We start from the raw sequence: 16,868 nt of genomic DNA on the forward strand, positions 1-16,868 counted from the left end.
AGTGCTCCCTGTTCTATTGTTCATATCATATACGTGTCCATTTCCATATCATTTGGGATATATGGTTTTAATACATTTTGGGGTGTGGCCCATAAAAACAAATTGGACTCTTACCTTGTGGGTGCAATTCCCAAACATTGCAAAATATGGTACACATGGACAACTGGTCAGTCTGAAAATCATTTATTTGTAACTGAATGACAGATGAAGGCTGTAACGTAATGTTCTTCACTAGAGCCGCAGAATAAGAAATGACTCTAGGTCCAATCTTTCATCATCAGTATACAGAAACCACATAGCAAAAATCAAACGACATGCCTATGTGACTACTAGCCCAACTAGATTATTTGACAATGTAGAAACGGATGAGGAGCAAATCTGAAATAATTTTTCTAATTTCAATCTAAACGTGGCCCCCTCAGTCTCTATAGTGGTTACTTCACTATGACTGCTTTACATTCAAGAAACATAGTTGAATCTTTTCTACTATTGCTTCCACAAGTGGCAAAGTGAAAAATCATTTATTGCTTTGGGTGAGTTTACAGTGACGTCATTGGACTTGCAGACAGAAAAACAAATTATTTTGTTAATTTGTTTTTGTTACAAACTGGTTTGCTTTATTACAAAACCTTATAAACTTATATTTTTGAAAAACCGTCTTCAACTTAAAAGACCTTGCTATGAAAGAAAGCTAGAGTGAGTTAGTTAAATTTAACACTAAAATCACACCAACTTAAAACGAACATGAAATATGTGCCAATGAAAAACAAAAGACTGGATGTTTGGTTTACTGTCAACTGATGTCTTTATTTCGCCAAATGCAGACATACAAATCATGTTCAATTCAAGCATTTCAAACATATTGCAGAGGAGAGTAAGCTCTGATTGAATCTCTCAGACCCCCAGGAGTTTCTTGGCCATATAGCCAGGCATACTGTAGAGGAACAGGGCCAGAATGGCAAGAAGCATCAGCGCCAACACAATTTTGATGACCAGCCACTTGTACTGTTTGCAGATGAGATGGTGGATTGCCTTTAGCGGGCTAAGGAACCACAGGAATGTAGTGTCGGGGCGGCTGGTGGGACAAAACCATTGAACAAGCTTTTAAAAATTGGGTTTTAAATAATTGTGAACATGCACAAATTTAAAATGTGTGTCTCATTGATGACATGCAATTTTGGCAGGTTCAAGTGTGTAATGGTGCACATCAGTGCTCATAGACTCGTGAAGTTTAGTCAACACTGCGTTGTTCTACTTAAGAGATTCAACACTAGCATTATAAGATGGCTGTTTATTTTCTGCTTACAAATGGATGGTAAATGGGCCTGTTTATTGCGAAATATCGAAGGACGGTAATCCACGATTGGACTGGTTTTTAGAGAATAGGTGCACAAAATTTAGGATTTTCACGAACTGTTAATAAATAAAATGCATGCCGTTTTCTTTATTGATTTATTAGTAGCATCCAAAGCACACAATAACACATCGTTCAGTGAATAAATCTGAAAACCCCAGAAACTTTTGAATTGATATAAAAAAACAAACATTTTACATCAGCACTGGATATGCAGACAAACGTGACAACTACACTTTTAGATTTTGTTTGTTTTCTGAAACACAAAGAGCTAACGACTATGACTGGACACAAGGTTCTCAACGATTAAAATGTGAAAAGCCAAAACGAGCATTTTCCAAAAGAACTGCTACACTCTCCTGTCAGTGTTTGATGATCATCAATGAGGGCTTTGCCGTTTAATAGTATGTTTATGGTCATCCTTCAGTTAAAGCATTAATGATTTTTAACACCGATGAAAAACAATAAGTATGCATATGACTTCTCCAACAAACAAATACATCATTCCAAAAACAACTGCCTCAGTCAAGTGGCATAATATCGCAGTGATGCTGAATGTTGCAGGCATTGAGAAAGCTTTTCAAGCCCCTAGAAGCTTTTTCACCATGTAACCTGGCATACTGTATATAAACAAGCCCAGCATCGCTAATAACAACAGAGCCACCACAATTTTGATGATTAGCCACTTGTAGTTGTTGCAGATTAGATAGCGGATTGCTTTGAGCGGACTGATGAACCACATAAAGGTTGTGTCAGGACGGCTGGTGGGACAAATAAAAACTTGTGGTAAAATCTGCGGCACAGCAGCGGGCGAACTATAATTTTCAAAGTGATCACGCACTGGGATTTATTCTCAATTTATTTAGACGATCAGATGATATTTGGCCATTTTGAGATCATGTGTTGCCCAAAATATTTTGACCTACTTGTCAATGGTTCTGAAAATTGAGAAAATTAAAAAAAACCCATATAGGTTGACCACTAATCAAATCTACTGTACACTTTCACAAGCACATATTAGCACTAACATTGTTTTTCGCCATTATACTGACTGCCTATAGAAGTCTTTTGCTAACCCACAAAACAAAAATGATTCAAATCTCAACATCTGAGAGATTCCTTGCCTGTTCTGATCACAGGACACTTTTAAAGTAACCAAACGCTCTTCCAACAGGTGTTTCCTAGACTCATTGGTATAAACTCACCTACTTACCAGTATTTAATACTCAGCTTTACAAACAGGTTGAATTAAATGAAATTGGCAGCTACTTCTCAAGGTTTCTGGGTAGAATGTGAGGCAACAGTGTAAGCAGATTGATGTTTGGGGTTAAAAAATTGTCTTAAATACTGCATGTTTTAAGAGCTTTTGAGATAAATCATGTAATATGGGATCTGTAATCTGAAACCTAAAAGAATGATGATTCTAAATTTGTTTTAAAAAGTACATGTTAATATAAGGTGGAGTATCATTCCTTTTCTGGGAGGTATTAAATTGTCATGAGAGATTTCTTTTAAACCAGGATATGCAAAGCCATATCTGCTTATTTTTTGGAAAGCTGGAAGCAGGAAAACAAGAAGCTACCATATATTTTCTAACAAGCACTCTTTTTAAAGTATTTATTTAAAAAAAATGGATGATACAATGTTTTCTAAATAAATGTTAATTTGATTTTTTAAGTGATTTATAGTGTTTAGTTCAACAAATGAAAGGTTTTTATACTTTAGTGAAAGTGAAAAATGGCTAGTGGCAAATGACTGAAGCACTGAAGGTAAGTGTTGCTCTTACTTTGGTTTCTCCAGAGGCTCTGGTTCATTGCGTCCTTCACCAACAGGACTCTTCTCGGCCTCCTCGCCTGTCAGCAGGTGAAGCTCTGCTTCTACTTTCCCCTTAAGAGATAAAAAAAAAAAAAACATGTTGAACTAAAAAAAAATGCTACAAGTGCACATTGATTGTTTAGGATGAGCATTTATTGCTTTAAAAAAAAAAAAATCCTGTCATTCAATTTTTATTTTTTTCCCTGAACAAAGTTATTCTGAAAAATGTTTAAAGCACAGTTAAAAGTGAAAGATGCTTTTTACTGCCAAGTCCCAAAAACAACAAAAAGGCAACATAAAAGTATCATTACAGCAGTCCATATGACTTGCAGGAGGTCACAGGATTGTCATGTTTTAGTTGTTCAGCGTATCATGTATCATGTGAGAGTTTGAATATGCAGAAGTGTAAGATTTGAAATTTAAATGCTTGGAAGGGAGCATTTTCAGTGAATCATTTCATTTTGGTTAGGAAGAACAAGCGATAACACTAACACTGGTAGTTGGTAACACTTTCGGTTAAGTTGATGTAGTTACACGTTAAATGTGATTACTATAGTAATCGAGTAAATGATGAATATTTACAAATAACTCTAAACCAGACTAACCTTATTCTAATTACATGTAGTTAAATAATTTTACTCTGCACTTATTTGTGTATTTACATTGTAGCAACATCACCTTAAAACAAAGTGTAACAGATTGCACATATAGCAATCGTAGTCATATTTAATGCTCTGCCGGCCGACAGCTGATTGGTACTGACGTGTTACACATCTGCCATTGAACTTGCACGCATTTAAATAGTCTTTGCGCTAGTGTTGCTGTGAATGAGTTCACATCACTTTCTGTCAAACTCCCTCCTCCTCCCCAGCACCACTTGTCTAGATCTGCTTATGGGGGATTTATGTTTGTCTGTTTGTGCAGCCGCAGCTTAGATGCTCACGGGACATATTTGCATATATCTTATGCTGGGTTCCTTTCACGCTACATGACTGTTTCATGAAGTTGCTGTGGTTTGCACATTACACAACGGAACAAACTTCACACTATGCGATCATCGCTTGCCTGAACGAACACCGATTTGCCTCAGATTTTGGGCTTTTGTCAGCAATCTTAAGAAAACTCTTTGCGGCTGAAAATCGGGCACAAAATCATGTAGTGCATACCCGGCAGCATGGTAAGCAGATTTAGCCGTTTAGTCGCACAGTTTCAGCACAGTGCCACCTAGTGGTCAGGAGATATGAAAAATATGCTTATAACTTCTGAATGGTTTGGCCAAAAATCACAAGACTGATCTCTTTCGATTCAGTGCAGCATATGGATTGCAACAATACCCAGTTTTTTTAGGGTACTCAAAAGGTTTCGGGGCAGCGCCACCTTGTGGTCAAAAATTATAATAATATATTATAATATTATAAACTGTATCTGAGGCTATATCTCTGCAAAGCTATGTGTGTGCCATTGTCACCTCACACTGAACACACCACATCACTTTGACAACAGCGCCACCTATTGTTGATCACTGCTTTGATCACTGAAAACTCCTAATTTTGCCTCTGTTGTGCTTTTGAATTTTTGAGATTTTGAATTCGTTTTTATTTGTATATTTTATTTAATATAATTAGTTTTTGTTTTTTAAAAAATACGTCTATATATTTTTTATTTCAGTTTTAGTTATTGAAGTACATCAAGTCAAACTAAAAGAAAATGAGAAATTAGCATATTTATGTGCAGGCCACTTACTGTAATTTCCAACTCGTCGTTTTCATCTCGTGCCACAAATGGCCACCAGCCTTTAATTCTCTTCTGTTTGAAGATGTTGACCATGGGCATGTCTTGCTCATTAATCACCATGTCAATGGAGCACTGCTTCGCTGTCTTCGCACCACGAGGAAATCGATTCAGGTCTAGTTCAATTGCACCTGAAACAAAAACCAAACACACATGTGCCGGCATGAATGAAGGTCATTACGACTGAGACTGAATGTACATTTAATCATACAAATCATAAAAATAATCATAAAAGTACAACAGCACACCCAGGAAGTCGTCTGCAGAGAAGTGATCCGCATCCCACACTTGCAAATTCAGTCGGGCAGGAATTTTATACTCCGTCTCATCCCAAGAAAACATGGACTCTTTCTTTGAGATGACGATTTTCTCTTCGGCCTGTAGGTAGTCGAAGGGGTAAATGAAGCGCCAGTTGAAATTGCCCTCTCCGGTCAGAGAGTGATAGTGGACGTCTGTGTCCTGCTTGTCTTCTTGTTGACCTTTCAGCCATCTGTTGGTCACAAGTTACGTGAAAAGCTATACCATGAAAGATATATGTATTTGAGTCTCTTCTGTTCACCTTCTGATTGTATACACTATCTTGTCATATTGGCCCTATTTTGCTATCCGATCATGGCCCTGTTTATTTAGTCATTGATATTAGTATACCGATTCAGACGTCAAACTATTGGAAATTCAATATTTTGTTCTTAAGCAATACAAAACTTTTGCTCTCTTTTTAGACAGAAATAACTCAGTATTGGCAAGACGATCAGAACTCGCCAGTTTCCCCCGCAATAAACCTTATTGCTGATGCTTCTTTAATGAAGAAACTCAGAATCCAGAAAAGGAAAGAATTTGAAGCTGAAGTAAATTACCTGGAAAAACAACACAGAAGATTGCCAAATCAAGATAACTGGATTTTGTTACATGATGCTAGAGCCAAGCTTAACTTAGATTATGCAGAACATAGCAATAAATTATTATTTTATAATAAACAGGTAACAAACCCAGTCGTCTTTTGGCCTATCAGTTAAAAAAGGAACAGAGTGAAAGAACTATAAAATCAATTAAGACATCTATAGGCAACATGACCTTTGACCCGCAGGACATCAACTCTACTTTTTCCGATTTCTATAGGAATCTAGTTGATTATCGCGGATCTAGTGAGGATTTGCTTAATTTTGAGACTAAATGAGATTTCTCTTCCCAGTATTTCTGATGATGCTAGGAGTTTTTTGAATGAAATCTGGCAAGCCATTCAATCAATGCCATCCGGTAAAAGCTCCCGACCCCGATGGGTTTGTGTTAAGCAGCTCTGGCTTGAGCTTTGCCCTATTTTAACGCAAGTAATAAATAATCTTTTTGAGACAAATTTTATGCCTGAATCCTGGTCATTGGCAATTATCAGTCTGCTTCAGAAAAAAGACAAAGACCCAACAAATTGTTCCTCTTATCGCCCAATTAGCTTACTTAATGTAGATTCTAAAATTATAGCCAAGTTCTTAGCTCGGAGGCTTGAAACTGTTTTGCCTTACATTGTCAACCCAGATCAGACTGGTTTTGTGAAAGGAATCTGCTTTTATTGTATCCCTAGACGCCGAAAAGGCGTTTGATAGAGTGGAATGGCCTTTTCTTTTGAAGTATTAGAGAAAATACAGTTGGGATCTAATTTTATAGGTCTGGTCAAACTTCTCTATTCTAATCCTATAGCCCAGGTCAACACTAATAGAATGTTGTCTAACAGATTATCGGTACGCAGAGGCTGTCCTCTTTCACCTTTGTTATTCTCTCTGGCTGTCAAACCACTGGCTGTTGCTGTGAGAACTAATGGTAGCATGCACGGTATTAAAATAGGTCTAGAGGAACATTGTATATCTCTGTATGCAGACCATGAGACTTCTACTGATGTAATTCTTGCAGTAATTGAAAAATATAGCAACTTTTCAGGATACAAGATTAATCTGGAGAAATCTCAAGCTTTGTATATGTATGCCCCCTCCGAAGCCATCTCAAAATCTCCCTTTCATCTAGCACTTTCTGGATTTCAATATTTGGGAATTAATCTCATGAAGACCTCTTTAAAACCAATAATCCCCATTTAATCACGAAAATTAATCAGAATTTATCAGATCGGTCGATTCTTCCAAATTCTTTTTTTTTTTTTTGGCAGGATCAATGTTATAAGAATGAATATCCTTCCGAGATTAAACTTCCTATTCCAAATTCTATCATGTTACTTAAATTCAAACTTTTTAAAGAGGATTAAGCCTTTAATTCCAAGGTATATTTGGAATCACAAAAAAAAAAAAAACACTCAAACTTTCTGTTCTGATGAAACCAAAGGAATTGGGTGAGGGTCCCGATATTCAATTATATTTTTGGTCTGAACAAATTAAGCACATGTTATGCTGGTTTATTTACAGATTTGATTCACGCTGGGTCGGGATTGAATCCACAAGATGTTTTTTTTTTTAGAGTTTTGGTGTTTTTTTCAAAAAGACACTTTTTAGAGTTACGGTTAAAAGAAGGTAATATACAATATGGTCTTACCGAAATAGAAAAACAGCTTTTTTCTTCATTTACTCTTAAGAAGAAGATCTCAGAATTATATACAATGCTGTCTAATGTTGGTCCTTCAACCTTTGACTCTTTAAGAGTGATATGGGAAAAGGACTTAGGATCTAGTTTTAGTGATGAGGAGTGGCTGTTCAAATGTCTTCCCCAAAGGTGCTTCAATTTCGGTTCACGAACAAAACTATACATTATGCACTTATCTAAGCCCAGCTCGCCTCCATAGAATATTCCCCAATTCCTCTCAGCTATGCTTTAAACGTAAGGCAGACATTGGCACGGTGATGCATGTATTTTGGGATTGTGATAAAATCAATATGTACTGGAAAGAGATTTACAAAATTATTCAAAAGATTATTGGAAAGACTTTTGTATTGTCCCCAAAGGTATACCTTCTGAATTGTAAAGCGGATCTGTGTCTTGACTGTGATAAAGAATTATCACACTATTATGACCAGCTGCTCAGATAGCTTCAGTCAGTATGTGACCCTGAAGCACAAAAGCAGTCTTAAGTCGCTGGGGTATATTTGTAGCAATAGCCAACAATACATTGTATGGGTCAAAATTATAGATTTTTCTTTTATGCCAAAAATATATGAGATATTTTGTAAATTTCCTACTGTAAATATATCAAAACTCAATTTTTGATTAGTAATATGCATTGCTAAGAACTTAATTTGGACAACTTTAAAGACGATTTTCTCAATATTTTGAATTTTTTTTTTGCACCCTCAGATTCCAGATTTTCAAATAGTTGCATCTCGGCCAAATATTGTCCTATCCTAACAAACCATACATCAATGGAAAGCTTATTTATTCAGCTTTCAGATGATGCATCATCTCAATTTCGAAAAACGGACCCTTGTTTTGTGGTCCAGGGTCACATATATGGATGAGTCAGGCTGCCACTCCTTTACCTTTGGAAAAATTAAGTAATGGGTTACATTAAAGATCTGAGGTGTTCTGGTGCATTTGGTCCTCTCTCTGGAACTTTCTTGAAGATACTCGGTGACTACTATGTCTTTCTAATTTTGGTTCATAATTTTCTTTTTTATTTCTGTCTTTGTACAGACATTCAGTGCATACACGTGCTTAAGAACAAAGACTGTACATGCTGTTAGAAGACACCAGTACTACTGTTGTTTTATTGTAAAATCTAATTAAAACAAGAAGAAGAAAATTCTGAATAATTTATTGCTATTCTGTAAACAGTAACTAGTCTGATCGTGTGTATTTTAAAAGTACCTGTACTTAATTTTTGAAATCTGAATAGATCCAGATTACATGTAAACAGCTACTACCATATACAAATGATTTGAATGAAAAAGATCCCATACCCTCTAACAAATATGTCACTGGATTTTTCCCCTGTGAAAATGTCATCGTCCTCCAGAACGACTTCGTCTGTGTTCCACACGATCACCCTGAGCTCAAATCTGTCAATGACCAAAACAGATTTAGAAAATAAAATATTCATCTGTATTTTGCTAAAGAATTTCACCAAGTGCTTCCTACTTCTTTGGCTTCCTTGGTGAAATATCGAGAGCGGGTCCAGGCGCAGGCATATCCTTCGGGAACATGTCCACCCACATCTCAACCCTCCCCTACATCAGAGGCACTCACATTCATTAATGGCTCATTAACACCATTTCATTAGTTTCGGACATTATTCCTGACCTGCTCCATCCCAGGTTTATCCGGATTCAGGAGAGGCCTCGTCTCCACGTGCTCTGGGACGAGTTTGCAGCCGATCTGTGGAATATCTTCCCAGCGGTTTAGTACAGCAAGAGCCAGGTGCTCATCCGTCTGTTTCTTCAGTGCTGTCAGAAAAAAAGCATGTGCATTTGTTCCTATGTGCTAACTCAGCAACGAATGCATGAAGCATATTTGAAGCAACGAATGCAAACATTTTAAAATATTGCATTTCAAAATGCTTTGTGGAAACGTACATACCATTTTCATCCTCAATTTCAGTCGGTCCCGTGTAAACTCTGTTCGCCACTTTCACTCGTCCCCCGGGGCCGTACTGGGGCGGATCCATTTTTCCATCTTTGCAGAGTTTGGCAAGGATTTGCGTTGGCTTCAGTGGGTCCCTCCACACATTATAGCCGTGACTAAAGAAAAACAGTAGGAAACCTTTTATCCAACCATTCTTTTCTGACGACTGTAACAGCGATATTGTCACTTCTAGTTACCCCAGATCATGACAACATTTTTCCATTTGTGACCCTGGAGCACAAAACCAGTCATAAGGGTCAATTTCTCAAAATTGAGATTTATACATCATCTGAAAGCTGAATAGATAAGCTTTCCATTGATGTATGGTTTGTTATATTTGACTGAGATACAACTATTTGAAAATCTGGAGTCTGAGGGTGCAAAAAAATCTAAATATTGAGAAAATCATCTTTAAAGTTGTCCAAATGAAGTTCTTAGCAATGCATATTACTAATCAAAAATTACATTTGATATATTTACGGTAGGAAATTTACAAAATATCTTCAAGGAACATGATCTTTACTTAATATCCTAATGATTTTTGGCATAAAAGAAAAATCTATAATTTTGACCCATACAATGTATTGTTGGCTATTGCTACAAATATACCCCAGCGACTTAACACTGCTTTTGTGCTCCAGGGTCACATTTATAAAAATACTTTTAAGTGATTTATTACAGTGTTATTTTGTTATCTAGTCATTAATATTCTGAATTACATAAAAATGCAAAATGTAATCGGATAAATGTTGTTAAATGTTTTTTTATAGCTTCTTGAAATAAAATAAACGTTAACCTGAATAAAAGCCAATATCAATACATTTCAGCTAGTTGCATAATTTTTCATTTTCCTTTTAATGTATCTTTATTTACTAAAATAATTAAAACAAAAACTGAAATAAAATTAATAAGAATTATAGAGACATACAGTAATAAAAAAACACAATCACTAAAACTAGAATTAAAATGAAAACAGAAATAAAACCTAATTCAGAATACTAATACAAAACTATAATAGTATATCACACACAACACAACCCCCCACGAGTACTGGCAAGCACAGACTTTCTAATGTGTTTGAAAGAAGTGAGTATTACACACATCGCGTAGCTGGCGCTGAGACCACAGGTTGGCCTGTGTTTGCTGTAGAAACGGTTCTCCAAGTCAATCTTTGTCTCCCCAATCAGGTCATCGGTTCCCACCAAATCCCAGTCGTAGATGGACACGGTGAGGGTGGAATCCATTGGGAGCGTCGCTTCAATATCAAAAGACCTGGGAGTTTGAAGTTTGCAGTTAATATGAATCGAGTGGTGAAAGAGAACATCATAATCACTGTGTTAATGTACTGACTTTCCAAACAAAGGGTTGAGTTGTTTAGAGATGTAGTTCTCTTTGTCCTTGATCTCTGTCTTCCCGAGCTTGATGGCGATATATGGGTCGGCCTTCCCATTGATGTCTGCAGGATGCAGTTCTGTTGCCTGAGACAAAGCCATACATTTGTTCAAATGGCCAAGCAGGAAAAAACTCAACGTACTGCTCTAAGGTGTTTAGTACCACATACCCTGATCACATAAACTCGGATGAGGACGTTAACGGGGTCGTTGTGTGGGATGTTCTGGAACATGCCCATGTTGGAATCAAAGCCCATTTCTCTGGACACCTCATCAAACACTGGGACTTTGTAGATGCACAGGGATCCCTACAGTACACACAGCAAACACAACTGTTGAATGTGTTTACTATATTTGTGGGCTACTCTTGGAGTCACATTATTGGTACAAACCTTACAAAAATTTACTCCAACATTTTTATCCAACTGGAAAAGACACCTGTTTCGTAGAATGATGTTTATATGGTTGTCAATATAAACATCCACAAAACTGAAATCATCTTGGGCCAGATTCACAAAGACCTTTTTAAGAAAGAAGTAAAGACTTTTTTTTAGTTGTTCGTGATTTTCAAACAAATTTTGACCCAGTAAATTCATTTAACATTTTACATTTGTGACCCTGGACCACAAAACCAGTCATAAGGGTCAATTTTTCGAAATTGAGATTTATAATTTATATGAAAGCTGAATAGATAAGCTTTCCATTGATGTATGGTTTGTTAGGATAGGACAATATTTGGTCGAGACACAACTATTTGAAAATCTGGAATCTGAGGGTGCAAAAAAATCTAAATATTGAGAAAATCATCTTTAAAGTTGTCCAAATGAAGTTCTTAGCAATGCATATTACTAATCAGAAATTAAGTTTTGATATATTTACAGTAGAAAATTTACAAAATATCTTCATGGAACATGATCTTTACTTAATAACCTAATGATTTTTGGCATAAAAGAAAAATCAATAATTTTGACCCATACAATGTATTGTTGGCTATTGCTACAAATTACCCCAGCGACTTAAGACTTCAGATTTGAATATTTAAGTCAAATTGGATTGAAGTTTTAACTTAAATTTACAATGATTTACAATTGTGATTATCTCACAATTATAAGCAGAAAAAAAACACAGAATTGCTAGATGTAAACTCACAATTCTGACTTTCTTGAAATTCTGACTTTCTCATAATTTGGACTTTTCTTTTTAAAAATCACCACCGGTTTATATCTCACAATTTTGCATCTTTATCTCACAATTCTGACTTTTATCTCTGAATTTTGAGTTTACATCTTGCAATTTTTTTCCCACCATGGAATAAAAAATAAAAATGGTAATTGCATCTTTTTTTATCTCACAATTCTGACTATTTTTCTGACTATGACTTTTTTCTCAGAATTACAAGAAACAAAGTCTGAATTTTGAGATATAAACTCAGAATTGTGAGAAAAAAGTAATCATTACCTTTTTTTTTTAAATTTCCCCATAGTTTTGTCTTAAGACCAAGCTAGAAAAAAAGATAGAAACATTCTTAAGTATTACGGGAATACAAAAAAATGTTTTCTTAAGTAAAAGAATGAGAAGAAAATAGCAGTTAATAAGAATTATATTCTCATGAATCTGACTCCTGAATTCCACTGAATCCATTGTCTTTTTTAATGTAATATGTCAATACTTCAGACACATATACAATATCCAAAGTTTAAACAAATCAACTGAATTATTGTTTCTCCTGATCTTAAAAACCTTGTTTAGATCAAAATACTTTTTTGTTTTGCATACAATAATAGTGCCTAAGAACAGGGTTATTATTGCTAACTAAAGCTAAAATTAAAACTAAAACCATAAAAAAAATTTACCTTGAAATAAAATAAACATTAACTGAAATATAAAATATAAAAACCGTAAACTTATTTTATTTCAGCTAGTTGCCAATGCAGCATTTCACATTTTCTTTTAGTTTAACTTAAAGTACTAAAATAACTCAAACTAGAATACAAATGATAAGAACTATATAGACATGAAATAAAACAGTAACTAATAAAAATGACAAAAACACAACAAATTTACTAAAACTTGAACTAAAATTAAAATGAAAACTAGCTCTGAATATGAATAAAACCTATAATAGTATATCAACGACACTAAGCAACACTGCCGATGAATATGGTTTTGCAGAACTATATTTTTAGTTAATAATCAACAAGTGTGTAGCATACATGAGAACTCTTTCAATATTCATTATTGAAGTTGGTGTGAGAGCTCTAAACTAGAGCAGCTACTCTGATGAAGTATCAAATAAAACATCAGTTCTGATTAGATTTGGTCACTACATAATTCCCATATTTCCATTTGTGTTATTTCATAGTTCTGATGATGTTGCTATTAATCTAACATGTAGAAAACAGTAATAATAAAGCATGTCCAAATGTATGACTGGTTGAGTACATGGAGAACCAGCAAGTCAGAAGCAAGAGAGCAATAAGCAATGAGTGGCAACAAACCTTGAATTTGCCAATGAGTCTGTCTTCATCAGCTGCATTCTGCTCAACATTAGCATCATCCGAACACTTGCCTCGATAAAGGTTGAAAGTGTGAAGCCAATCTTCAAAGCTGTCAAACTGATATTCAAGCTCTCTGTTGAACATCTATGGAGAAAAACAAGAATTCCCACATTCTTTTACATCCACGAGGCGTCCCATACGCTCTCCAAAGAGACAAAAGTTTCATCTAGGCCTTTCATTTTCAAATCGACTTTTGCTATTAAAAGAATAGTTCCAAAAAAATTAAATTTTTTCTTGTTTCTTTTGTTTCTTCATTGGAACAGATTTGTAGAAATGTAGCATTGCATCACTTGCTCACCGATGGATGCTCTGCAGTGAATGGGTGCCGTCAGAATAAGAGTCCAAACATTCTGTGTTTCTTCCAAACACACAGCTTTTGTCTTCTCCAGATGTTAACTGATGGACTGGAGTGGTGTGGATTATTGTGATGTTTTTATCAGCTGTTTGGACTCTCATTCTGACGGCACCCATTCATTCATCCATTGCTGAGACACTGATGCAATGCTACATTTGCTAAACTCATCATATTAGTTGGGTGAGGACATTTACAGCAACTTTTCATTTTCAGGTGAACTATTCCTTTAAAGACCTAAGTACCTTCAACTCTTCGATTTTGTGCTTCTTCTTCTCTGGTGCTCCCTCCCCAGGCGTGGCTTTGTTCTTGTTCCCCTTTCCTCTCTTCTTCTTGGTCCCTTTCATATCAGAGGCATTAGGAACATATTTGGAAATCAGGGCAAAGAATCAAGGGTGTGCAAACTTCTGAACAGGATTATTTATGTAATTTCAGTCAAATTGGAATTTGAGGATTATATGTAAATATCTGTCAAATAGCTTTCTTGGGGCAGTACACTCTAAAAATGCTGGGTTAAATATAACCCAGCGCTGGGTTAAAAAAGGACAAACCCAGCTATTGGGTTGTTTTGAACCCAACCGCTGGGTCAAAACAACCCAATAGCTGGGTTTGTCCTTTTTTAACCCAGCGCTGGGTTATATTTAACCCAATAACTGGGTTTGTCCCTTTTTAACCCAGCGCTGGGTTATATTTAACCCAGCATTTTTTAGAGTGTACTAAATAAAAAAATATATGCATTATAAAGACTGAAATTTTTCATGGAGATATACTGTTTTACATAATGAACTGTCTTATGCATTTAATTATATATCATATGCTAATATCAAAGTATTAACTTATACAAAGTCCCTTGAAAGGCAAGTCATTTCATATTGCAAATGCACTTGGGCAGCTATTTTTAGTCGTGCACGCATAGCTCCTATCTGATTTAACATGTGCATATTTTAAACAAGTTAAAAGTTAAACTAATTTTTGTCAAACATATTGTTGACTCACCCTCTCCAGAGTCAAAATCTTCCTTTTCTTCAGCTTCTGCTTCCTGCGCTTTAATGATCTAAATCGTTCATAAATAGTACAATAAAATCTCAGTTCAAACAACTGAATCATGCATTTTCAAGGCGTCTTCTGTAAAAGGCATGTGAAATAATTTCACTCTTTTATAGCTCTTACCTCTTTCAGTGTTTCAATCGAGGCAAAGTATTTGGACCACCAGTCCAGCATGCTTTCATCCAGCTCCTCCTCTTCCACCTCTTCGCCCTTCTTCCGCTTCTTTTTCCCTTTCCCACCTTTCTCATCATCTGGCTGTAACAATATTAAGGACACAGAATTCATTTTCACACATACAACTAATGAATTTATGAATGCCAAGGCACTGAACATAAATTACTCCAGTCTTCAGTGTCACACGATCCTTCAGAAATGTTATTACTTATTAGTGCTCAGTTATTAATAATGGTTTTCACTATTATACATGTAAATGACAAAATACCAAAACAAAAACAAAATACCCGTCATGAATTAGAAGCACAAAACGAAGATTTGTAAAGAAAAATGTTGGAGGATTTCAATGTAAGCCAAGAGGAGACTGGTTTTCCTTTGCTGTAAATGAAACTTGTTTTTTGCGAAACTAGCATATTCTCACCTACACCTACGTCATCCGCTGGATACCACTCTCTCGTGAACGCGCACACAACAGTTAGTAGAAGCTAGAGATTACGGTTGATAACGTTTTACATATGGATATTTTTCTAACACAAACACATCGCTTCGCTTCAGAAGGCTTTTATTAACCCTCTGGAGCCGGGAGGAGCACTTTTTATGATGGATGGATGCACTTTTTTGGGCTTCAAAATCTCAACACCCATTCACTGCCATTACAAAGCTTGCAAGGGCCAGGACATTTTTTAAAATAACCCTGATTGTATTCGTCTGAAAGACGAAAGTCATATACACCTAGGATGGCTTGAGGGTGAGTAAATCATGGGGTAATTTCCATGGTATTTGTAGTAAAACTGTGGTTATACAAATGGTAATCAATACGCCAAAAATCATAGTTACTACACTTTTACTTTATCAGAATCAATCAGAAATCACAGCCAATCAGAAGCGCGTGTGGGCGGGCCTTCTAAGTACATCATTTTAATGATACACTTTTTATGATGGATGGATGCACTTTATTGGACTTCTTTTGGACTATTGAAAAATAACACCCATTCACTGCCATTATAAAGCTTGGAAGTGCCAGGACATTTTTAAATATAACTCCGATTGTATTCGTCTGAAAGTAGAAAGTCATACACACCTAAGATGGCTTGAGGGTGAGTAAATCATGGGCTAATTTTCGTTTTAGGGTGAACTATCCCTTTAAATTGTAATCATATTTCACAATATTACTGTTTTTACTGTATTTTTAATCAAATAAATGCAGCTTTGGTAAGAAACTTCTTTAAAAAAACATTTACATAATCTTATTGACCCCAGTCTTTTGAGCAGTAGTGTAGGCTGTAGACAGTTCACTAGGTTTTGAAACAGAGCTATGAAGAGCAAACCCTCACCTTTGGCCGCCATATCCAGGTGTCCTTTAATTCTTCTTTCTCTCTCCTCCAGCTGCTGAGCCAACTGGGCATTATTCCATCCTGAGTGAACGAATACAGAAACATTATATAAACATTATACTACGGGGCCGTGAGCAGAAAAGACTTCTTTCAAAACCTTAAAAACGTAATCATTCCCAACTTTCAATGGGTGGTATATATTCAGTAGTTAAATATGGACATTTTGAGTGTATTATAGTTTGGATCTGTCTTGCAGCCCGAATTCTGGATTGTACTGAATTGCACAAGTTATTAAATCTAAAGGTTCAAATATATTTTCCATTTCAATTCATAAAAAAAATGTATTATGACTATTATTATTGCTATTATTTAATTGCTCTTAGATGAAGGCTACATCTTTGCCATGGATTCTACACTCTAAAAAATGCTGGGTTGTTTCAACCCAATGCTGGGTCAAATATGGACTAACCCAACTGTTGGGTTAAATTTTGGTTACATTTT

The 16,868-nt window shown here is 35.7% G+C and overlaps 1 protein-coding gene across 1 annotated transcript in view; it reads right to left on the reverse strand.

Moving 5' to 3' along the window:
- Positions 1 to 881: 881 nt before the first annotated feature.
- Positions 882 to 16,868, reverse strand: part of LOC107701524 (otoferlin) — a 35,234-nt gene continuing 19,247 nt past the window's right edge. Inside the window, 16 exon segments of the mRNA XM_016503565.1 lie at positions 882 to 1,075; positions 3,141 to 3,241; positions 4,913 to 5,091; positions 5,209 to 5,450; positions 8,851 to 8,949; positions 9,029 to 9,117; positions 9,191 to 9,333; positions 9,467 to 9,627; positions 10,613 to 10,783; positions 10,862 to 10,989; positions 11,073 to 11,210; positions 13,401 to 13,544; positions 14,058 to 14,152; positions 14,809 to 14,866; positions 14,983 to 15,114; positions 15,481 to 15,482. Of these exon segments, the coding sequence (XP_016359051.1) occupies positions 895 to 1,075; positions 3,141 to 3,241; positions 4,913 to 5,091; positions 5,209 to 5,450; positions 8,851 to 8,949; positions 9,029 to 9,117; positions 9,191 to 9,333; positions 9,467 to 9,627; positions 10,613 to 10,783; positions 10,862 to 10,989; positions 11,073 to 11,210; positions 13,401 to 13,544; positions 14,058 to 14,152; positions 14,809 to 14,866; positions 14,983 to 15,114; positions 15,481 to 15,482 (2,063 nt within the window). The 3' untranslated portion in view covers positions 882 to 894.

This window comes from Sinocyclocheilus anshuiensis, unplaced genomic scaffold, assembly GCF_001515605.1.
Source record: "Sinocyclocheilus anshuiensis isolate Anshui unplaced genomic scaffold, SAMN03320099.WGS_v1.1 scaffold2176, whole genome shotgun sequence".
Lineage (NCBI taxonomy): Eukaryota > Metazoa > Chordata > Actinopteri > Cypriniformes > Cyprinidae > Sinocyclocheilus > Sinocyclocheilus anshuiensis.